This window comes from Hemiscyllium ocellatum, chromosome 4, assembly GCF_020745735.1.
Source record: "Hemiscyllium ocellatum isolate sHemOce1 chromosome 4, sHemOce1.pat.X.cur, whole genome shotgun sequence".
In the NCBI taxonomy this organism is placed as follows: Eukaryota; Metazoa; Chordata; class Chondrichthyes; order Orectolobiformes; family Hemiscylliidae; genus Hemiscyllium; species Hemiscyllium ocellatum.
This window is the reverse complement of record NC_083404.1, coordinates 36,686,438-36,710,586: the sequence shown is the minus strand read 5'-3', so window position 1 is coordinate 36,710,586 and position 24,149 is coordinate 36,686,438. Positions and strand designations below refer to the sequence as shown.

The following is a 24,149-nucleotide window of genomic DNA, read 5'->3' as shown; positions in this document are numbered from 1 at the left end:
GACCCCTTACATTTCCTCCCTAATGTTCTAAAATCATAAGATGAAGCTGTGAGACATCACCTATAGGTTATGTGAAGTGTGATAAATGTGCATCCCATATCTGAGGTGTTTGTTTCTGGTTGGGCGTGTGGCTCGATTTGACTGGTTCCTTGATGCCCTCGGAAACTGTGAGCTTAGTCTGTGAAGCTTTGACAGTAAGTATCTGACTTCTAGAAAACCTGCCATGAAAATACCAGGTGACCCTGCGGAAGATAGGGGTACTGTATCTCTGACAAAAAATATGGATTTTTTTTTGCATGCTGTAAAATTTTTAAGATTTCCTTCATTATAATTGAGTGCTGATAGCCTTATCATTTATCGTTGGTGAAAATTCCAAGCCAATGTCTTTTGGGCTGGGGTTACCAAACATGCCAGTGTTTGAATGTGGTTTCTCCGGAAAAATAAATTATAGCGAATAGTTGTCTGGCAGACAGTATATTTCCATAGAACAAAGCTGTATAGAAATTAATATTGTTAATTGGTGGGAATGTGCAACTCATTTGCAGTTTGTCATTAACTGCTGAGTATATTCTTTGAAGCAGTCACACTTTCTTAGCTTCAAAATTCTAATGTCTATGTCTATGATTGCTTTGACTACGTCGTTTTTCTCTGAAATGGTTACTATTTTGATACAGAAATGAACTATATGTAGAGGAACAATTCTATTGAATTGTTACATTGCTCTTTACAAAGATGATGCATCTGAGTGTGTGCATTTACGTTGAGCCTGTCATGTCTCCCAACATATTTCATGTTTGTAGAATTGGCTAAACAGCTGAATATTCTTTAAACTATCAATCGCATTAAATGCCAAAATATCAATATCAAGAAATAGCAAGGATTGACCAACAAATGGAAATGAAGATATTAAACCCCCTCTGTCACAAGGCAGCACATACCATGAAATCAGACAATCAGTTGCTCCAGTTAACTTTCCCAGAAGGTTTTCGGGTTGCAAGTCTCCTCCACTCAGTTTCTGTTGAGGTTATATTTAGAGAGAATTTGACATTTATATTATGCCTTTTACTTTCTTGGATTGTCCTTGGCTTTGACAAAGTAGATTAAATGGAGTTAAATTTTGGGTGGGCTGAGGTGCTGAATGACCCCTTTCTGTTCTAATTTCCCGTGTTCAAATATGTTCCAAGATTTAAAGTGTGTATTAACATTGACCTTTTCTCCCCCTCACTAAAAGATGCAATGAAATGATGGGTATAGCATGATAACATGTTGGAGAATAAATGGCAATTCTAGCTCTGCAAACCTTTGGGTTACTGAAGTCTGATTTCTCCTTCTGTTGTGCGAAGATAAATTTAATTTGCTAATGTATTGGATCCTTGTTTAAAATCAAAATTTGTTAAATAACATGACCATTCATTCACTGTCTTGATTTTTCCAATGAGATGTGTACCTAGGGCAAGTTTAACGTAGATGACTTGCTGAGAAATGTTTTCTAATTTTTGCAATGATGATTGTTCAAATTTTGAAAAATTACTTGACTTTCCAAATTAAAATATATGATAAAGCTTTGTCATGGATTGTTATAATAAGCAGAAAAGGAATTCTTCCAAATTACTAATCCAAAGTAATTGGTTCTTGGTCATCTATTTTGTAATATGCACTAACTTCAATGATAAGGATTTAAAATAAATTATTGTAATTGGTGCAGTTTCACAACAATTAGAATATTTTTGTACATGGACAAAATATCTGTTGAATGTGGCAGGAAAAAATCTTTTTAAAATGTGTGCACCTAATTCTAAATTATACTTGGGTATAGCCAGATGTACACCATTATTCCTGCTTGTCCTAGTATCGCTAGTAATGTTCTGTTGTTCTGGCAAACTGCAATGAAGTGCCTGTAATTTTACATTGGTTTTGGAGAAAGCTTGATTTTAAGTGCTAATAAACACACTTTTAAGTTTGTTTATTTGCCATGAATTGCATTAGCATTGAAAAATAGTTTTCCATTTATTCTGCAAGACCAAAAATGAGCAGCCATGATCTTCTTCAAGAGAAGAACACTAATGAGATGTGGGGATTGTTCAAGGAGCAGCTACTGCGTGTCCTCGATAGGTATGTACCAGTCAGGCATGGTGTAAAGGGCCTTGTGAGGCAGCCGTGGTTTAGTAAGGAATTGGAGTCCCTTGTGAAAGGGAAGAAGGCGCCATATGTAAAGATGAGGCGTGAAGGTTCAGTTGGGGCGATTGAGAGTTATAAGGTAGCCAGGAAGGAGCTAAAGAGGGAGCTAAGAGAAGCGAGAAGGGGACATGAAAAGTCTTTAGCTGGTAGGATTAGGGAAAACCCAAAGGCTTTCTATAAGTATGTCAAGAATAAAAGGATGACTAGGGTAGGTATCGGTCCAGTCAAGGATAGTAGTGGGAAGTTGTGTGTGGAGGCGGAGGAGATTGGAGAGACATTAAATCAGTACTTTTCATCAGTATTCACTCAGGAACAGGACACTGTTGCTGATGTGAATATGGAATCACAAATAATTAGAATGGATGCCCTGGAAATATGCAGGGAAGAGGTTTTGGGAATATTGGAAAGGATGAATATAGATAAGTCTCCTGGGCCTGATGGCATTTACCCCAGGATCCTATGGGAAGCTAGGGAGGAGATAGCAGAGCCATTGGCCTGGATTTTTATGTCGTCATTGTCAACGGGAATAGTACCAGAGGACTGGAGGATAGCGAATGTGGTCCCATTGTTCAAGAAAGGGAGTAGGGATAGCCCTAGTAACTATAGGCCAGTGAGTCTGACTTCAGTGGTGGGCAAAGTCTTAGAGAGAATGGTAAGGGATAAGATTTATGAACATCTGGGTAGGAATAACGTGATCAGGGATAGCCAGCATGGTTTTGTGAAGGGCAGGTCGTGCCTCACAAACCTTATTGAGTTCTTTGAGAAGGTGAGTAAGGAAGTGGATGAGGGTAAAGCAGTAGATGTTGTGTATATGGATTTTAGTAAGGCGTTCGATAAGGTTCCCCATGGTAGGCTAATGCTAAAACTTCGGAGGTATGGCATTGAGGATACATTAGAGGTTTGGATTAGGAATTGGCTGGCTGGAAGGAGACAGAGGGTAGTAGTTGATGGATTATGTTCATCTTGGAGTGCAGTTACTAGCGGTGTACCACAAGGATCTGTTTTGGGACCATTGCTTTTTGTTATCTTTATAAATGATCTAGAGGAAGGACTTGAAAGCTGGGTAAGCAAGTTTGCGGATGACACAAAAGTCGGTGGAGTTGTGGATAGTGAGGAAGGAAGTGGTAGGTTACAGCGGGATATAGATAAGTTGCAGAACTGGGCGGAAATGTGGCAAATGGAATTCAATGTAGCTAAGTGCGAAGTCGTTCACTTTGGTAGGAATAACAAGATGATGGATTACTGGGCTAATGGTAGGCTACTTGGTAGTGTGGATGAGCAGAGGGATCTTGGTGTCTATGTACACAGATCTCTGAAAGTTGCCACCCAGGTAAATAGTGCTGTGAGGAAGGCATATGGTGTACTGGGCTTTATTGGCAGAGGAATTGAGTTCCGGAGTCCTGAGGTCATGTTGCAGTTGTATAAGACTCTGGTGAGGCCTCATCTGGAGTATTGTGTGCAGTTTTGGTCGCCATACTATAGGAAGGATGTGGAAGCTTTAGAACGAGTGCAGAGGAGGTTTACCAGGATGTTGCCTGGAATGGTAGGAAAATCTTATGAGGAAAGGCTGAGGCACTTGGGGCTGTTCTCATTGGAGAAGAGAAGGTTTAGGGGAGATCTGATAGAGTATAAGATGATTAGGGGTTTAGATAGGGTAGATACTAAGAACCTTTTACCGCTAATGGAGTCAGGTGTTACTAGGGGACATAGCTTTAAATTAAGGGGTGGTAGGTATAGGACAGATGTTAGGGGTAGATTCTTCACACAGCGGGTTGTGAGTTCATGGAATGCCCTGCCCGTATCAGTGGTGAACTCTCCTTCTTTATGGTCATTTAAGCGGGCATTGGATAGGCATTTGGAAGTTATTGGGCTAGTATAGGTTAGGTAGGATTTGGTCGGCGCAACATCGAGGGCCGAAGGGCCTGTACTGCGCTGTATCCTTCTATGTTCTATGTTCTAAAGGGCTCTCGAATACATTTTTGATAATGTACATTGAAAATTTACATTGTGGGCAAATGACCATAAGATTCTGAAAAATATTTAATCAACCAGTTGCAATGTCATGACACCCGGCAAGTTCAGGTAACATTTGCTCCCTGGTGCAGAAATAGGGACACTGCCATTGTGCCACAAGATCGCTCAAGTCTTTGTACTCAAAACTCCAATTAACACAGACTACCTTTGCGAAAACACAAATAATATGTAACTAATAAAAAAGGCATACACTATATAATTTAATGTCTAATTTTTTCTTTTTTCATTCCAGCACTGATTCTGTCCAACACCAGGATTGCTAGTGTGTCCATCAAATCTACTCTACCTCAAAGTTAGTCATGTACTGTGACACAACTTGTATCAACGGAAATGCTGCAGCTTACAAAAATAAATCATCTGGAATGGAAGTATGATATGATTGTATGGAATGACCCAGAGCTATTTCAAAGTGGAAGACATTGAAGTCGAGTCTATTAAGGTTTTCCAGCTTTCAAGATTAGCATATAAATCGTTCACCATTTGTTATTTTAACAACAAATTACAAGTCTCAAGATAGAGTTTTCAAACTGGGTGAAGATATTCATTAATGGAATGCAATCATGTCCAATAAGGAAGACAAGCAGATCAATACTGAATATGCTGTATCTTTGTTGGAGCAGCTTAAATGTTTCTATGACCAGCAGCTGTTGACTGATATAGTTTTAATTGCAGAGAGCACTGAATTTCCGTGCCATAAGATGGTTCTTGCTACATGTAGCTCCTATTTCAGGTAAATTGCAGTCGTCTTATTTTCTTAACTGCTAGATTTGAATATTGTTATCTCACTTTTGGAGATTTCTAAATGTTTTCCAAATAAATTTGAAATGAGTTTTACTTGTAATTAACAATTCAACTTCCTCTTTACATAATGTTGAGTTTTCTGATCTTTAGCTTCTCAACACTGAAATTTAAAAACTTATTTCTGGAGATCAATCCTGGATTAATTTCAAATGATGCAAACGGTCAGCTGCTTTAGAACAAAAACCTGAGTTGAAATGGCTGCTTGATAAAACCTACATAAAACAAAATAAACCTGTAATTTGTATCTGTCTTATCATAACCATCCTTAATGGTCATATACAGTCATGTCTTAAATTTTAGAGATCAGAATTGGCATGGGTTATATCCATGTAAGTTTGAAGCGTCACAAGCAGGATAGTGTTTATCTTTAGAAAGAAAGAGAAATGAAAATGTCACCATAAATTGCTCAACACCTATTCAGGATCAAAAGATCTATTGCAAAAAGTGCTGTGGATGCTGGAGATCTGAAATAAAGGCAGAAAATGCTTGAGAAACTAGTTAATATTTCAGATTCAATATGACTATTCCAAAGAAGATCACCTTGAGTTTCTTAAACTTTCTTTTTCTTTAATTATTGAAGAAGCTATTTCTTTGAACTTCTGCACTTAATGTTGTAAAGCTATTTGTCTAATTCAAGTTGGAAATAAATGGACCATTTGATTTCCCTTCCATCCCTTCTTCCAAACGTTCTCAGGGATGTGGTACCAAAGTACAGTTCTCTGAGCTGGCTGTCAGGTTTCTTCCTTAATTCTGTGTAAGGGAATATCCTGGAAGTTTGGAAAATATTATGCAGAATATTAATTCGACAAATTTACAACTACACTTACAATGCTTTTTTGAAATTTTTCAATGAGTTTTTAGTTATGAACTTATACTCCACATTTTCCTTGCATTTTAAACAAAGTTAATGCCAGTGCCTGTATTTCTGAAAGCTAGGCAATCTATCAGAAATTAAACTGAGACTTGGATCCCAATGTTTAGTTTCATGATATTTTTAGTTTGCCTAACATGTAACAGAGACAGATGCTCGAAGGCCCAGTGGCATTATGAGGCAAAATTTGACGGAAGGAGATCATTAGTATAATGTGGGTTCATTTTAATTCCAGGTTACACTTATTCTCTGCAACACGCAAAATGATCAGTCTAGCCATCAATTTCTTGAAAATATTTTGTTCTTTACCTTTACTACCACTAAACCTGCATATGATTTTTTTAAAAAATATTAATTTGACGTGGGTGTTGCTGGCCATCTTTTATTGCCTATCCTTTGTTTCCCTTGAGAGGATGAGGAGCTGGTTCCTTGAACCTTTGCTGTCCATTTGGTGTAGCTATATTCACAATGCCAATAGGAAGGGAGTTCCACGATTTTGACTCTGACACTGAAGGAACATCGTTGCATTTCCAAGTCAGAAAGATGAGTGGCTTGGAGGCAACTTGCAGGTGGTAATGTTCCCATGTATCTGCTGCCCTTGTTCTTCCAGATGGTCATAGTCATAGAGATATAAGCACGGAAACAGACCTTTCAGTCCAACTCGTCCGTGCTGACCAGTTATCGTAACATAATCTAGTCCCACTTGTCAGCACCTGGCTTGGAGCCCTCCAAACCCTTCCTATTCATTACACCCATCCAGATGCCTTTTGAATGTTGCAATTGTAATCGCCTCCACCACTCCCTGTGGCAGCTCATTCCATATTTGTGTCAATACTCTGACCAGTAAAGGAAAGCATACCAAGTGCCGTCTTCACTATCCTATCTACCAGTGACTCTACCTTCATGGAGCTTTGAACCTGCACTCCAAGGTCTTTGTTCAGCACCACTCCCTAGGACCTTACCATTAAATGTACAAGTCCTGCTAAGACTTACTTTTCCAAAATGCAGCACCTTGCATTTATCTAAATTAAACTTATCTGCCATTTCAGTCCAATGGCCCATTTGATCAAGATCCCGTTGTAATCTGAGGTAACCTTCTTCGCTGTACACTGCACCTCCGATTTTGATGTCATCTGCAAACCTACTATCTATACCTCATGCTCACATCCAAATAATTTATATAAATGACAAAAAGTAATGGACCCTGCACTGATCCTTGTGGCACTCCACTGGTCACAGGCCTCCAGTCTGAAAACAACCCTCCACCACTATCCTCTGTCGTCTCTCCTCGAGCCAGTTCAGTATCCAAATGGCTAGTTCTCCCTGTATTCGATGAGATCTAACCATGCTAACTAGTCTCCCATAGGGAACCTTGCCCGAACACCTTACAGAAGTCCACATAGGTCACGTCTACCACTCTGCCCTGATCAATCCTTCACGTTACATATTCAGAAAACTCAATCAAGTTTGTGAGACATGATTTCCCATGAACAAAGCCATGTTGACTATCCCTAATCAGTCCTTGCCTTTCGTACATCCTGTCCCTCAGGGTTCCCTTCAGCAACTTACCCACCACCGAAGTCAGGCTCACTGGTCCATAGTTCCCTGGTTTGTCCTTAGCACCTTTCTGAAACAGTGGCAGCACATTAGCCAACTTTGTCTTCTGGCACCTCACCTGTGACTATCGATGATATAAATATCTAAATAAGAGGCCCAGCAATCACTTCCCTAGCTTCCTACAGAGTTCTCGGGTACATCCAGTCAAGACATCCATCACTTCCTCCTCTGTAATATGGACAGTTTTAAAGATGTCATCATCTATTTCCTGACTTCTATATCTTCCATGTCCTTCTCCACAGTAAATACTGATGCAAAATACTCGTTTAGTATCTCTTGCATCTCCTGCGGCTCTACACATAGGCCACCTTGCTGATCTTTGTGGGGATTTATTCTCTCCTGAGTTACCTTTTTGTCCTTAATGTATTTGTAAAAGACTTTTGGATTCTCCTTAACCCTATTTTCCAAAACTATCTCATGTCCCCTTTTTGCCCTCCTGTTTTCCCTCTTAAGTATACTCCGGCTGCCTTTATACTCTTCTAAGGATTCACTCGATCTATCTTGTCTCTACCTGACATAGAGTCATAGTAATAGAGATGTACAGCATGGAAACAAACCCTTCGGTCCAACCCGTCCATGCTGACCAGATATCCCAACCCAATCTATTCCTACCTCCCAGCACACGGCCCATATCCCTCCAAACCCTTCCTATTCATATGCTCATCCAAATGCCTCAAATGTTGCAATTCCTCTTCCTCTGGCAGCTCATTCCACGCATGTACCACCCTCTGCATGATAAAGTTACCCCTTGGGTCTCCCTTATATCTTTCTCCACTCACCCTAAACCTATGGCCTATAGTTCTGGACTCCCTGACCCCAGGAAAAGACTTTGCCTATTTACCCTATCCATGCCCATCATAATTTTGTAAACCTCCTATAAGGTCACCTTTTAGTCTCCGCTCCAGGGAAACCAGCTCCAGCCTGTTCAGCCTCTCCCTGTAGCGCAAATCCTCCAACCCTGGCAACATCCTTTTAAATCTTTTCTGAACCCTTTCAAGTTTCACAACATCTTTCCGATAGGAAGGAGAACAGAATTGCACGCAATATTCCAACAGTGGCCTAACCAATGTCCTGTACAGCCGTAACATGACCTCCCAACTCCTGTACTCTTTACTCTGACCAGTAAAGGAAAGCATACCAAACGCCACCTTCACTATCCTATCTACCTGTGACTCCACTTTCAAGGAGCTATGAACCTGCACTCCAAGGTCTGTTTGTTCAGCAACACTCCCTAGGACCTTACCATTAAGTGTATAAGTCCTGCTAAGGTTTGCTTTCCCAAAATGCAGCCCCTCGCATTTATCTGAATTAAGCTCCACGTGCCACTTCTCAGCCCATTGGCCCATCTGGTCCAGATCCTGTCGTAATATGAGGTAACCCTCTTCACTGTCCACTACACCTCCAATTTTGGTGCAAACTTGCTAACTGTACCTCTTATGCTAGCATCCAAATCATTTATGTAAATGACAAAAAATAGAGGGCCCAGCACCAATCCTTGTTGCACTCCACTGGTCACAGGCCTCCAGTCTGTAAAACAACCCTCTACCACCACAAAGGGTCAGTTAGACTCAAAATGTCAGCTATTTTCTCTCCTTACTGATGCTGCCAAACTTGCTGTGATTTTCCTGCATTTTCTCATTTTTGGCTCCACCACCATCCTCTGTCTTCTATCTTTATCCAAAGGTATCTGTATCCAAATGGCTACTTCTCCCTGTATTCCGTGAGATCTAACCTTGCTAACCAGCCTCCCATGAGGAACTTTGTCGAATGCCTAAATGAAGTCCATACAGATCACATCTGTTGCTCTGCCCTCATCAATCCTGTTTGTTACTTCAAAAAAAAACTCAATCAAGTTTGTGAGACATGATTTCCCATGCACAAAGCCATGTTGACTGTCCCTAATCAGTCCTTGCCTTTCCAAATACATGTACATCCTGTCCCTCAGGATTCCCTCCAACAACTTGCCCACCACCGAGGTCAGGCTCACTGGTCTATAGTTCCCTAGCTTGTCTTTATTGCCCTTCTTAAACAGTGGCACTACATTTGCCAACCTCCAGTCTTCCGTCACCTCACCTGTGACTATTGGTGATACAAATATCTCAGCAAGAGGCCCAGCAATCACTTCTCTAGCTTCCCACAGAGTTGTCGGGTACACCTGATCAGGTCCTGGGGATTTATCCACCTTTATGCATTTCAAGACATCCAGCACTACTTCCTCTATAATCTGGACATTTTGCAAGATGTCATCATCTATTTCCCTACATGCTTCCTTTTTTTCTTGACCAAACCCTCAATTTCTTTAGTCATCCAGCATTCCCTGCACCTACCAGCCTTTCCTTTCACCCTAACAGGAATATACTGTCTCTGGACTCTCGTTATCTCATTTCTGAAGTCTTCCCATTTTCTAGCTGTCCCTTTACCTGCGAACATCTGCCCCCAATCAGCTTTTAAAAGCTCTTGCTTAATACCATCAAAATTAGCCTTCCTCCAATTTAGAACTTCAACTTTTAGATCTGGTCTATCCGTTTCCATCAGTCTTTTAAAACTAATAGAAGTTTGGTCGCTGGCCCTAAAGTGCTCTCCCAATGATACCTCAGTTACCTGCCATGCCTTATTTCCCAAGAGTACATCAAGTTTTGCACCTTCTACAGTAGGTACATCCACAAATTGATTCAGAAAATTTTCATGTACACACTTAACAAATTCCTCTCCATCTAAAACCTTAACAGTATGGCAGTCCTAATCTATGTTCAGAAATTTAAAGCCCTCTGTCATAACCACCTGATTATTCTTACAGATAACTGAGATCTCCATACAAATTTGTTTTTCAATTTCTTGCTGACTATTAGGGCCATGGATTTTGAAATTGCTGTCTAGGGACCCATGGTGAATTTCTGCAGTGCATCTTGTTGATGGCGTACACTGCTGCTACTCAGTGTCAAAACCAATTAAGCATGAATATTAATGGGAAGTACCAGTATTGATGTTATATATGTTCACATCTGTTTAATTTAACTGTTTATTTAATCCAAATGAATTACTGGGATTATTTTATTCTGATTTAATTTGGCACCAGCTAAATTGTGGTGTGCTCTATGACTCTGAATAGAAAAATAAAAAAATGTGGTATAATTGGCAGTAGTAATAAAGAGAATAGAAAGCTTACATCTTGAATGAATGAAGAAAGAAAAGCAAGTAAGAACACAATTTCTTTTTAAAAAAGTGCAAGTGACAAATAATTGTTATCTGCTTTGGCTCTGTAATTGTTCTCTATTGTCTCATTTTACTTACCTACATTAGTTAGTTACCTACATTGGATCTCTCTTCAGGGCTATGTTTATGAGTGGACTGAGTGAAAGCAAGCAAACACACGTTCACTTGCAGAATGTGGACGCACCCACACTTCAGATAATCATTAGATATGCATACACGGGTAACCTGGCAATAAATGACAGCACTGTGGAACAGCTCTATGAGACATCGTCTTTTCTGCAGGTAAGAAATTAACTACAAGATAACTTCTGCAAGTTGGTACTCTGAAATGTGTGATCAAGAATCCAATGATCTCTTTAAGAGTGGTGTTGTGCACAATGCTTTGTGGAGTGCTGGAGACCAGAGGAGCACTGTTAGACTGACTGAAACATTTAAACAGAGGTATTGCAGAACTGTAATAGGCTGGCAGGAATAGGGAAACCAATTAAGTAAATTTGTCAAGAGACACATTACACTGAATGGAGTGTGGGCCTGTTACAAGCCTAATGATGCTTTAATGAATTTGGAGAAGCTTTGATGTTAAATAAGTAATTTGACTTAACATTGCCAAATGGGGACTAGAGTTGACCTGATCGATCAACCTGCTATGTCTGCGATTCAAGAGTGATCATAATTTCTTGCTATTGGCTGAATTGTTTCTTATTCTATATTGAAAGGTGTTTTTTTTTTCCTCTGAGCTTGTTTTTTGTGTCCTAGATCTGATGAATGAAAGATGAAAAGCTTAGTCTCTTGGCTCTTTTTTGCAATGTTTTATTTTAATTTTTATCAAAAGCTTTAATACATCAGATGTGTTTGGAATGTGTGGTCTGAAGAGCTGATGGTTGATTAGTAGCCTCCGAAAGAAAATTGGCTGATTGCTTGAAGGAGAGAAAAATTCAGAGCATCACTGGGGAATGGTGTTAAGATTGCTGTTCAAACAAACTAGTGCAGATTCAATGGGCCAATGGTTTTGTATTGTCATGTCAGGGTAGATAAGCAGCAATTTGGAAATCAAGATAACGGGTGCATTTCAGGACTAGAAATTACTCATTGTATGGATATGACATTTTTAAAAAAGAGGGGGTGAAATCAGGTTAAATGGAGGAAAGGACACAAAGGCAGTGGAAAAAGTGTGCAATCACCAGTAAGATCTAATAGCATTTGACTTGCACGTAATTTTCAATTGTAAAGTAATCTACAGATTCCCTAATGCTGGAAACGGGTTAGAGTAAGAGGTATGCAAATAAATTAAGTAATTGAAGGAAAAAAATGGAATAATAACCCTAGGGAATTTCAGCAACTTTAAAATTAATTGCCCAAATGGGGAAGATAAAGGAATATGGTTCCCACAGTGTGTGCTGGATTTCTTCCAGTTGAACGTGCACGACACTTAACTCAGGAGGTTTCAGGAGTGAATTGAACAGTGGGAAATGAATCAGAGAAGCAAGGGAACATACTGGCAATAGTGACCATAATATGATTATCTTTAAGATAATTGACCATGGGTCTGAGCATGACAAAAAAAACTGGGTAATAATTTGTAGATGACATTTCTTTTTTGAAGGTCTTGGAATGAATTTGGAAAAAATGAAATGACAATTTTGGCAAAGTGATATAGAAAAAAAGTATTTTTCAGAATTTAGGAAAAATGTGTTGTACTTTTAAAAAGAAACAAGTGAGCTAAACACTGAAGCACCATTAATGAATTAAGGTATAAGGAAATTTTTTTTTGACAACTGGGTAAGTAACACACGAATATAAGAGCTGGGTGTAGGAGTAGGCAATTCAGTTCCTTGAGTCTATTCCATCTTTTCAAATGGTCATGGCTAATAATCTCAGCCTCCCCTCTCCTTTCCTATCTGGTACCTTTTAATCTGTTACTAATTAAAAATCTATATCATCTTAAATATTCAGTGTCCATCATACTCTTGATTAATGGATTCCACAGATTCATGAACTTTTGAGAGATGTAATTCCTTGTCATCTGTTTTTTAAATCTGCAACTCCTTCGCCTAAAACTATGATTCTCAATTGACTCTAGAAACACCCACTCAACTTTGTATGTCTTTATCTCTGTTGCTGTTTGAGGGAGGTGAACCTGCAGCTTTCTTGTTCAACTCTAGTTCCAGATTTTGACCTGATCCTGTCTGAGTAATGTTCACAACTCAATAAGGCCAAAGTGCCAATTATCTGAAAGGGGAGGAAAAAAGTGAGAAATGATGGGGATGGATGACACTCGCGCAGTAACAATGGGGACTTCTGTAGTCTGACCAGTACTGGCTGGAGAAATTTAGGAGGAGGAAAATGAGAGTAAATTTTGGGATGCTCCTGTAAAATACTGGATTGATTGCTGTGAGCACTCTGGTGCAATGTACAAACCTTTCTCCCATCAAATTTGGTGAATACCAATAAATGCTGTTTCTGTGTTTCCTCTATTTCAAGCGGTATTGACCCTGACGATTTCTCAGTGAATTGTTCCCATCTCTGCAGGTGATGAGACCTTTTCAGTGTTATCCTTGCATACTGTATCAGCAGATTCCGAAATACATGCTGCATCTTGTATGCAAATCACATCTGTGTCCATGATTGATTTAGTTTCAACCACCCTTCCTTTTTTTACTCCTTGGTTTTACTAATTCCATATTCTAGGTATTGTGAATAGTCCACAAACATAAAGGTGGTTTGATAGAGAAATTCTGGGCTTGTCAGAATCAATGTTATTGAAATAATTTTGAAGACTTATGTTTTCAAGTTGTGACGCCTCTTACTGACAGTGCAGCTGTGCTCATTATTTTAAACGTTCATGGGTATAGCTTGGATATGGATATTCTATAGTCAGGACAGTCACCTAAATTTGAGCAAACATGTCTGATTACTCCAGGCATTTTTTTTGTTTTACATATTCATAAATTCAGTCCATTTATGCCCATTTCTTTAATTTCATTTTGGCTCACGATGTATTTGAAATGTTAAATTAAGAATCTCCTGGGGTATAGGGATCTTTGAATTTGCACTGTCAAGGCTAGTTGTTCTTGCCCTACCTCTGAGTTTAGCTGTTTGATCCATATTTGGGTCAAGGCTGTAATGAGGTCAGGAGCTGGGTGGCCCTGGTGCATTCAATACTGAGCATCATTGAGCAGGTTATTGCTAAGTAAGTGCTTCTTCGTCGAATTGTCGATGAATCCTTCCATCGCTGTGATGATTAAGAGGAGGTTGACTGGGTGGTAATTGACTGGTTTCAACAATATTTGTCCTGATTTCTGTAGGCAGGGCATGTCTAGACAATTTTCAGTGTTATTGGATATACGCTAGATTTCAGGAACAGCTTGGTTTGGGACAAGGCTGGTGCTGGAGTACAAATATTCAGTACTACTAATTGGATGTTGTCAGCTTTGCAGAATCTACTGCTTTCAGCCATAACTAAAAATGCCTTCAGTCATTTCTCAGTATCAAGTGGGAGTGATTTGAATTGGCTGAAGATTGGTATCTTGATGTTGTGGACACCAGGAGGAAATGGAAATGGATCGTCCATGCCATACTGCCACCTAAAATTGGTTGCATGGCCTACAGCCTTGTCTTCTGAGTCATTGTTCTCCCATTGAGATTAAATTATTTTCGGGTTGCTGCTACCTGTTGTGACTGGATATGGCAGAACCTTGTGTTGACCAGCTTAGCTTTGTCTATGGCATTCTTTTCCTTTTTGTAGGTGTGCAAGTAGTCTGTTGCAGTAGCTGCACTAAGTTGCAACAGATCTGACTGCTGTTTGTCCTATAGTCATCCAACCAAGTTGTTTCTATCCTGAGCTGAGAGATTACAAATTCTTTTGCAGCTGATGGCTCACAGTACCTTATGAGAACCCAACTTTGAGCTGCCAGGTTATGCTCTGCACGTATCGCTGAATTCTTCTAGCACTTTGGAATTGAAGAATATGCTCAATATTAAGCTGGGATTGGAGACTGGTAATATATGCGGATCAGTTCAGGTTTGGGCAGTAGAAATTCTTTCCCTCAAGGACATTTATGAATCAAGTGGGTTTTTATGTCCTTCAGTGCTTGTTTCATGGCACAATTACTGAGAGTATCTTTGATTTCAATTTTTAAAAATGTTTTATGAAGGATCTATGAGAGGCCGAATGGCAGCCTCCTGTGTTGTCATTTTGATTCTAGTTGCAAAAGGGAGGTCACTTCAGTACCCTCTTAAAGTTGGAAGGTGGTGTTTGAAGCTTGTCCCAGGTATCATTGATACACAAAAAAAATCAGTTTGCAGAGTTTTTTCTTAGTGTGAAGAATGTTCAAGCAAACTGTATTTATTGGCTTCAGAAGCTTTGATTAGGTGGATGACCTGGCATTAATAGTAAACTTCAGGAAAAATGTACAATTGCACATAGGGAAAGGGATTTTCTTGTGTCTACCTTATAACAAACAATCAAATTGGATCACTTTGTGTTTCCATGGTGTGTATCAGCTGTGTCTACTTCAATACTCCTAGTAAGTACACCATTATTCAGTTGATCCTACGCATCCATTAATTAAGCGATGGTATTAACTAATATGGTAATTTTGGCTTGTCATTGAAAAGATTGAAATAAAGAGATCTTTAGGAATTTGATGTTGTGAAGGAGGAATGCTGTTCAGATCTCTGAAAAAATGAGTGGTCAGAGGAAGGGAGTCAGACCAGCAGTGGGACATGAGAGATGGAAGTCTAGGAACATTAATAGGTAAGCAGGTTAAGTGAATGGTTGGAGTTTTGAAAGTTATCTCTCTGAAAGGATGCAGCAGTTTAAACGGTTCCTGGAGAACTAAGTGTTCTGTTAAATTTGTAGCCTAATCACTTGATGTAACTTTAGATCATCATTGTGATATTTCTCAAATTAATACAGAAATGGCAGAAAAGCTTTGTGTATTTGAGCCATTGGACAGCTGTCATAATCCACAGCAACCACATCTACAGTAAGTACCTACAGCTTGAATAACTTTAGCTAGGAATTGACGACCAGGAATCTGTACTTCAGACACTGATGCATCTGGCGGGGGGACACTTTGTTCTGTTCGACTGTGTCCTGAGAATTTAGTTTGCAGTCAAGTACAGGAGGTTGTGACTATAAGGGGACTGATGTTGAAAGAGCATGAGGCATTACGGCAAAGCAATCACATGCGTAATGACAGCCATTGTGTGGCCGGAAGGAGCAGAGCATAGGATCTCGCTGGCATGTGAGAGCAGGAAGCAAGCAAGCTTGCAAGAATAATAGATAAAAAGATCTGTAATCTGAATGCATGCAGCATTTGTAACAAAATGGATGGATGATAGCGTGCATAGGAAAACAAAAATGAAGGGATCATTGTTAGCTTCTCTTCTTGAGATTTTTACATGCTTGATGCAACTGCAATACATCAATTTCTGTGAACAGCCACAATTTATTTCAGCAAGTACAAGCTTTTGAGGATCACTTAACACTCATCGTGATGCTTGTGGAGCATGTCAAGCGAGGCTGTCCAAACAAGGGAACCTCCTCCCTTTACAAAGGGATTTATATCACAGGGGCCATGCATGCAAGACATAACCCCCTACCACTTCTCCATAGTCACATGCCATCCAAAAACAATGTAAAGTGATTACATTATTCCTTAAAAGTGAGTGAGAGATTAGGTTATTCCTTAAGCTGCATATACAGTGTACGATTAGATTGTCACATCCTGCTTACAAGACAGAACAATGCACCCCCTGAGACATCCAATTTCTCACATGGCAGCATAATAAATTAACTCTTCAACACCTCATGGTTGCATGATTATCAAGGCTAAGACCTAAATGTTCAAAGATATCTGACATTTTGAAAGGATCGAAACCTAGGAAAAGATGGTGGAATTGCTGAAATATTAAAGACGACGTAATGGGGACTTGTAAAAAAATGTGCATTTATTATGGGAGATTTTAAACTTGTATACATATCCAATTGTCAAAGGTAGCCTATAAGATGAATTTCAAGAATACATTCAGGACAGTTTCTTAGCACAGCACATCCGAGTGCCAACCAGAAGTAGGGCAATCTTAACCTGGTCATGTGCAGTAAGACTGGATTAATGACTTAAAACTAAAGGAGCTTCTAGGCAACAGCGAACATAACATGGCATTTCATTTTGTGTTTGGTGAGAAGTGTGTATTTTAGACTGTTTCTCCTTTTAACTGTCTTTATTTAAGTTTCAGAAGGCAAAGTTGGCTGAATTCAAATGGGGAAATTCATTTAAAGATAGGACAGTAGCGAAGAACTGCTAGATATTTAAAGAGAGATTTCAGAAAGTTATTTTCCATTGAGAAAGAAAAGTACTCTGAGAAGGAGTGACTAATTTAAGAGATTAAGTGAGAGATTAGGAGATAAAACTGTATGAAAACGCCTACAGTAAAGGGATTGACAACTATTTACTGAATGTTAGTGTCCTGCATAGTGGGAAAGAATGTATTATAGCCAATTTTGCAGCTGATCCAAAGGAAAATAGTGGCGAGGCAAGTGGTGAGGATGGCACAAGGAGTCTGCAGAGAGATAGGGACAGATTGAATGGGCAAAAACAACACAAGTTGAATATAATATGAGAAAATATGAGATTATATATGCTCTTTTTTGTGGAAGAATGAAGGAGCTGAATATTATCTACGTGAAAAAATACTGCAGAAGCTCCAACATGGGTTTGGAAGTCCTTGTGCATTAATTAGAATGGGAAGCGTAATCGAACTTTAGCTCTTATTCCGAAGGGAATGGAGTATAGTGATAGGGAGGGGATAGGCCAGAAAGTAGGAAACTATAAACTATAATGTTTGTCAGAGAAATTGCTAGAATTCATTATTGAGGAGGGAATCATGCAACATTTGAAAAATAATGAAACAGTCAGGTAGACCTAGCATCGCCTTTTGAAAGGGAAATCACATGACGAATTTATTGGATAACTCAGGAAGTGACACAATGCATAAAGGGGACCTGAACATGTGGTACATTTAGATTAGCAGACAGCGTCATCACACTTCCAGCTGTAGGAGGTAACGTATTATGATGGATTGAGAATCGGTTTGCTAAAAGCAAGCTGAAAGTACAGATATGTGGTTATTTGCAGTTGGCAAACTAAGGAGTACTAGGCACTAAACTGTTTACAATCTATAATCACTGACTTGGATGATGGGACTGAATTTGTGATAGCTACATATGCTGATGACAAAGCTAGGTTGGAAAGCAAATTGTCAAGACAGTTTAGAAAGGGGTTTGAATTAAGTTACAAATATTTGGCTGATGGCATATTCTATGAGAAAAGATGATTTTTGTTCACTGTGGCAGGAAGATTTAAGAAATTAGTTAATTGGTGAGAACTTGTAGAACTCTACAGTACAGAATGATTTGGGTGTCCTGGTGCATAAATAACTAAATGCAGTTATGCCACAAAAACCTAAAAGAGCAATAGACTGTATGACCAGTTGAACCTGCTTTGTTGTTAATTTTGATCGTCGCTCACCTTTGACTTCAATTCCTGTTTTCTGCCTGCTCCCCATATTCCTGGATTTTCAGAGACTAAAACCTGTCCACGCTAATCTTAAGTGTGCTCAATGATGGAGCATGCACAACCTTCAGGAATGGAGAATTCTAAAGATTTGTAACCCTTTGAGTTTTTAAAAAAAAGCTCTACTCACCTCATCTTTATATGATCAGCTCTTTAATGTGGAGACCAAAACAGTACATAATACTTCAAATGTGCATTAAGCAAAATCCTTTTCAATTTTAGCAAGATGTCTTTATATCTGTGCTCCAAATCTCTTGTGATAAAATGCATTTTTTTTCCGAACTGCTTGCTGCACCAGTATACTAAATTTCCACATTCCTTGTACAGGTAGTTCTATAACGTGGTGGTTGCGTTCTAGAAAAATTGCACTTCAGAAACAGCACTTAGTGTTGGTGATGTAATCAAGTTACAGCCAACATTCGTTTTGAAAGTTCATGCATTAGAAACAGTGTCCCAAATTCATCAATCATGTTACAGCAAATTTGCGTTGATGAAATATGTGTTATAGTAGACTGACCTGTGCAAACACATTTGTCTTTCTGAACATGAATGCTTACAAATGTCGCACCTCTTTATAAAATGTTTTGTTTTTTTCTATTCTTGTGACCAAAGTGAAAAACCTTTCAGGCCAAGTTCAATAGTTTCAGCAACAGTCTCAAATTAAGGGGCCTTAATATGAAAGTTTCAAATGGCCACATTTACATCGACAATGATCATATTGAATTGCTGCAATGACTGGAGGCTCTGTGGCCTATTGCACTTTATTCTTATGTTCTTGCAAAACACAAAATAATTTGGAATTTAATTGTGAAACTGTAACGTAGAAGCTATAATGCGAAAGGCATGTTTAATCCAACTACTCCAAATACATCTTTCAAATGAATGTAATTCCTAATCTTGTGTTTATCTCGTACCATGGTCCTGTTGTGAAAGCCTTTAAAGACATCACAGCCTGGTTAAGCATCCATGGGAGTGGGGAAAGGAGGAGGAGCAGGATATCTGACAATACTAGGCACAAGGTCTTGTTCATGAGTTTGTTTAAATTTATTTAAATTTTTCTTCACATTATTGCACTTGTTTGAACATAGTACTGGAATCATTCACAATTAGAAGTGCTAGGCTGAATTACTGTGACTGAACGGTGGATATGTGCTTTAATGAGACCAGCTGCTTTTAATAGTTTCAGATCATGTTAGAAAAATGTTAGTGAAGTCTGCTTTTGAAGTTAATGTATATAATTCGAAAGTATATCCTATTGTGTTGATTTAAATGATCTTCCTCTTCTTGCAGGTGGAAACCGTATCTCAACGGTGTCGAGAATATTTAATAAAGAAAATTAATGCTGAGAACTGTGTCCGATTACTGAGCTTTGCAGATTTATACAGCTGCGAAGAACTGAAAATATGTGCAAAGCGAATGGTGGAGCACAAATTTACTGCTGTTTACCATCAAGATGCTTTTTTGCAGCTCTCACATGATCTTTTGATAGATATTCTCAGCAGTGACAATTTAAATGTGGAGAAGGAAGAGACAGTCCGTGAAGCTGCTATGGTGTGGCTTGAATATGACACTGAATCACGATCCCAATATCTATCTTCAGTCCTTGGCCAAATAAGAATTGATGCACTTTCTGAGGTAACACAGAGGGCATGGTTCCAAGGCTTACCACCTAATGATAAGTCTGTAGTGGTGCAAGGACTGTATAAATCTATGCCAAAATTTTTCAAACCTAGACTTGGTATGACTAAAGAAGAGATGCTGATATTCACTGAAGCCTCTAGTGAAAGTCCTCGTTCTTCCTTTTGTGCTGTTTGCTACAGCCCTCAGGCAGAGAAGGTGTATAAACTCCGTAATCCTCCTGGAGATTTGCAAAGAGTAGGAACACTTGTTACTCCTGACAATGACATTTACATTGCAGGTGGACAAGTCCCTTTAAAAGCTCCAATCAGCAACAATAGCAAGGCAAGCAAACTTCAGGCTGCTTATAGACCTGTGAATTGTTTCTATCTTTTTGATGCTCAACAGAACATATGGGTTCCAAAGAGTCCAATGTTGTGTGCTCGCAACCGACCTTCTTTGGTTTGCTGTGAAGGATATATCTATGCAATTGGAGGGGACAGTGTTGGAGGGGAAATGAACAAACGGACGGTGGAAAGGTATAATTGTGAAACAGATGAATGGACTTTAGTTACGCCCTTGCCTTGTGCTTGGCAGTGGAATGCAGCAGTAGCAGTGGAAGACTACATTTATGTCATGGCACACAATCTAACATTTTGCTACTGCCCACGTACTGACTCGTGGGTTGAAATGGCTGCACGTCAAACAAGCAGGTGTTTTGCTTCAGCTGCAGCGTTTGGAGACAAAATCTTCTACATTGGTGGTTTGCATATTGGCAATAACTCAGGCATTCGAATACCTTCAAGCACTGTTGATGGTTCATCTGTAACTGTCGAAGTTTATGATGTGATGAAAAATGAGTGGAAGATAGCAACTAATATCCCTGCAAAGCGCTACTCTGACCCCTGTGTGAGAGCAGTAGTGGTCTTGAACTGTCTATGTGTGTTCATGAGAGACACTCACATGAATGAGAAACCCAAGTATGCAATCTATCAGTACAACATGGAACTTGACCAATGGATCCTGCGGCAGTCTATTTCAGAGAGAGTCCTCTGGGACCTTGGCAAAGATTTTCGGTGCACTATGGGGAAACTTTACCCCTCGTGTCTGGAAGAATCTCTGTGGAAACCTCCACCATCTCTATTCTCACAAGATGGAGCAGATGAATTTGAATTGGATGGCGATGTGGTTGCTTTGCCGTTGAATAGTTAGCGAAAAATGGGCACGTGCTGTGGATTCCTAAGACATGCATAGAACAGCAATATGTACGTCACAAGCTTCCAGATCATGACAGGGTTTAGTCTAACTGATTAAGCAGTAACTGTGTTCAGCACAGCATGTCACTAAGTTTGCATAGTATTGTGTAAATAACTGAGAATCCAGTTGTGTTGTATCATCTACTCCTAGATACCATATGTTCTGCTAAAGAGATTATTGTATTATTGTTACAATGTGACTAATTTACAAGAGAAACATTGTTTTACTTACACAATTATCCCTGGATTTGACCACAAAGGTAAGAAATCATGGGGATCGTCCCAGTGAAAAACTAGACTGAGCAAGGCGGCTGACTGCAGGTTCAGTCAAAGGTTGTATCTATTCAATCTGTGTTCTCTAATTTCCATAAAATATTCCCATTTATTCCAGGTTGCAGGTCTACCAAGCAGCTGGTAGTTTACCAGATTTATTAGTGGGTGGCTGTTCAGTGACTGGCAGCTGCTTGTAGTGCGGGTCTGTGTGGAACTTAAATCACTTCGTGTTCCTCCACATTGCAAGTAACATAGGCTCATCCATATTACAACTTCCTGCTGCTGAATTTTCATTTGTAAAACAAGTTTTAGTGAGTAACAACCAGGTCTTTATTTTGTATTTCATTAATTTAAGGCAACTGTTACTGTAGTGTGATTGTGTATAAGTATCCTAGCCATTAGGTTTTAATACAGTTGGTTTGACTGAAATGTTTCAAGAATGAACTGTATCCTGCGTGCAGGAGAGCAGAACTGACCCAGCACTGCTCTGGCATAACTCCCAGGAACCACTAGCAGTTGTTGGGCTCTCCATTCTAACATGAGCACAGGTGCTTCATGTAATCCCTACTCGCATGTTCAGCTGCATTGTGTTCCTCTGGCACTGTATTTTGAATTAAATTAATTTATTAAAAACCTTCACAAGTAAATGTTTGCTTTCTTTTTGTGATGCAAACTTGGAAGATCTATACTGTACTAACCTCTGCATGTTGTCAAACATTTTGGAAAAGTTTCTCATTTAGATGTGGATAAGTTGGCAGTTGATAATTCAGTGGAACTTTGTGAATCAAGTCCAGAATTTATTCCCTGTGTTCTATGTTGATATTCACAATTTCCAGGGATCATTTTGTTGCTCTAGTATTGGGGTTATATCATATCCTTGTTTTTTCCAATGTAGCTGTAGATTAAAGTGGGACTTTGCTTTGAATCTGAAATTGAACTGCAAACTCTGACATTTCCTAGAACAATGTGACATGGTTTTGAAGGAATAATAACCATTCTTTGAACTGAAAAGCTTAACTTTACTCTTCAAAGCTTGATGGTTTTGAATACATCATACTGTGTCTCCAAACTTTGGAAAAGTTAGAGAACATTGTCCTATTGCACAATAGAAACATGAAAAGCAGAAGTAGGCCATTTAGCTCTTTGTCATTTATTATGACCATGGCTGATTATCCAACTCAATAGCCTGTTCCAGTTTTCCCCCCTTATGCTTTGATCCCTTTAGCCCTCAGTGCTATATCAACCTTCTTGAAATCATCTAATAGTTTGGCTTCAACTGCTATTGCAGCAAATTTCATATGCTCAGCACTCTTCAGCTCAGTCCTAAATAGTTTACCTTGAACCCTTAGACTGTGATCCCTGGTTCTGGATTCCCTCCATCCTCATTCTTTTGATCTCCAGTGAATATAATCTTAACTGATTCAATCTCTCCTCATTCATCAACCCTGACATTCCAGGAATCAGTCTGAGAAGTCTTTGCTGCACTCCCTCTAAAGCAAGAACATCTTGCCTCAGATAAGGAGACCAAAACTACACACTCTATTCTAGGTGTGGTCTTACCAAGTCCCTGTTTAATTGCAGCAAGATGTCTGCTCCTGTGCTCAAATAGTCTTCTTTGGTCAACATCCAATTTGTTGCCTTGACTATTAGTGGCAGCTGAATGCTGACCTTCAGTGACTGGTGTATGGCAATGCTTGGGTCTTGTCTCACATTGCTTGTGCCCCACCTCAAAAACAAAACCCTCAAAAAGTCCAAATAATCCACGTTTGCTGGCTCGCATCAATTCTAAGACTTACCCCCTTGAAGAATTCCAGTAGATTTGGCAAGTATGATGTCCCAATCATAAATCCATGCTGATGGTTCAATCCTGTCACTGTTTTTCAAGTGCTCATTTATTAAATCTTTGTCATGGACTCAAATTTTTCCAACTACCAATGGGGAAGCTAATTGTTCTTTAATTGCTGCTATTCTTTCTGCTTACTTTTGTAAACATTAACTATCCTCCAGTTGGCTTGAACTGTTCCAGAATTTACAGAAACTTGGAAGATGACTGCCAATATATAGACTATTTCCACGCCCACTTAAATACCCTGGGATGTACATTATCAGACTCTGCGAATCTATCTGCCTTAAATCTGATCAATTTTCCTAACACACTTTATTAATACTGATTCCTTTCAGTTCTTCCCTCTCACGAAATCCTGTGTTGCCCAGCATTTATGTTATTTGTCTTTCTTTGGTTCTGTGATTACAAAGGATGTATTCAGTTGGTCAGCTTTTTTTGTTGGTCATTATAAATTCCCTGTTTTTGACTTTAAAGGACCTACTTCTGCTTTCATTAACTTTTTAGTCTTCATAAGTCAGTTTTATGTTACTTGTTTCCATTTCTTAAACAAACCCTTTGTCCTCCTTTGCTAATTGGCCAGACGGGGGAAAAAAAAATTGTATCCCTCTTCCTTTGGCTTTAATACTAATTTCCCTTGTAAGCCATAGTTTGGTGACCTTTCCCATTTTACTTTTGCACCATACAGGAATGAAAAATGTAGTTCACCCATGTGCACTGTTTGTCATATCTCACCACTGTAATATTTTTAAGAAATGTTGCCCCATCTATCATAGTCAACTCGTGCCTCAGCTATCGTAATGCCCTCTTTAGGCTCAGAATCGATCATTTCGTGCTCCATCTTGATGATAAATTCTCATTGTCAA

The 24,149-nt window shown here is 39.2% G+C and overlaps 1 protein-coding gene across 2 annotated transcripts in view; it reads left to right on the top strand.

Annotated features, from left to right (window-relative positions):
* The window catches only part of kbtbd2 (kelch repeat and BTB (POZ) domain containing 2), a 32,163-nt gene extending 10,089 nt beyond the window's left edge, over positions 1-22,074 (top strand). Inside the window, exons 2-5 of one of the 2 annotated variants that reach the window (XM_060824213.1) lie at positions 2,020-2,112; positions 4,445-4,942; positions 10,831-10,996; positions 19,585-22,074. In XM_060824213.1, coding sequence (XP_060680196.1) covers positions 4,773-4,942; positions 10,831-10,996; positions 19,585-21,123 — 1,875 coding nt within the window. In that variant the 5' untranslated portion in view covers positions 2,020-2,112; positions 4,445-4,772 and the 3' untranslated portion in view covers positions 21,124-22,074. The remainder of the gene's footprint in view (positions 1-2,019; positions 2,113-4,444; positions 4,943-10,830; positions 10,997-19,584) is intronic. The other variant, XM_060824212.1, reaches the window with a different exon arrangement.
* The last annotated feature ends 2,075 nt before the right edge of the window (positions 22,075-24,149 follow it).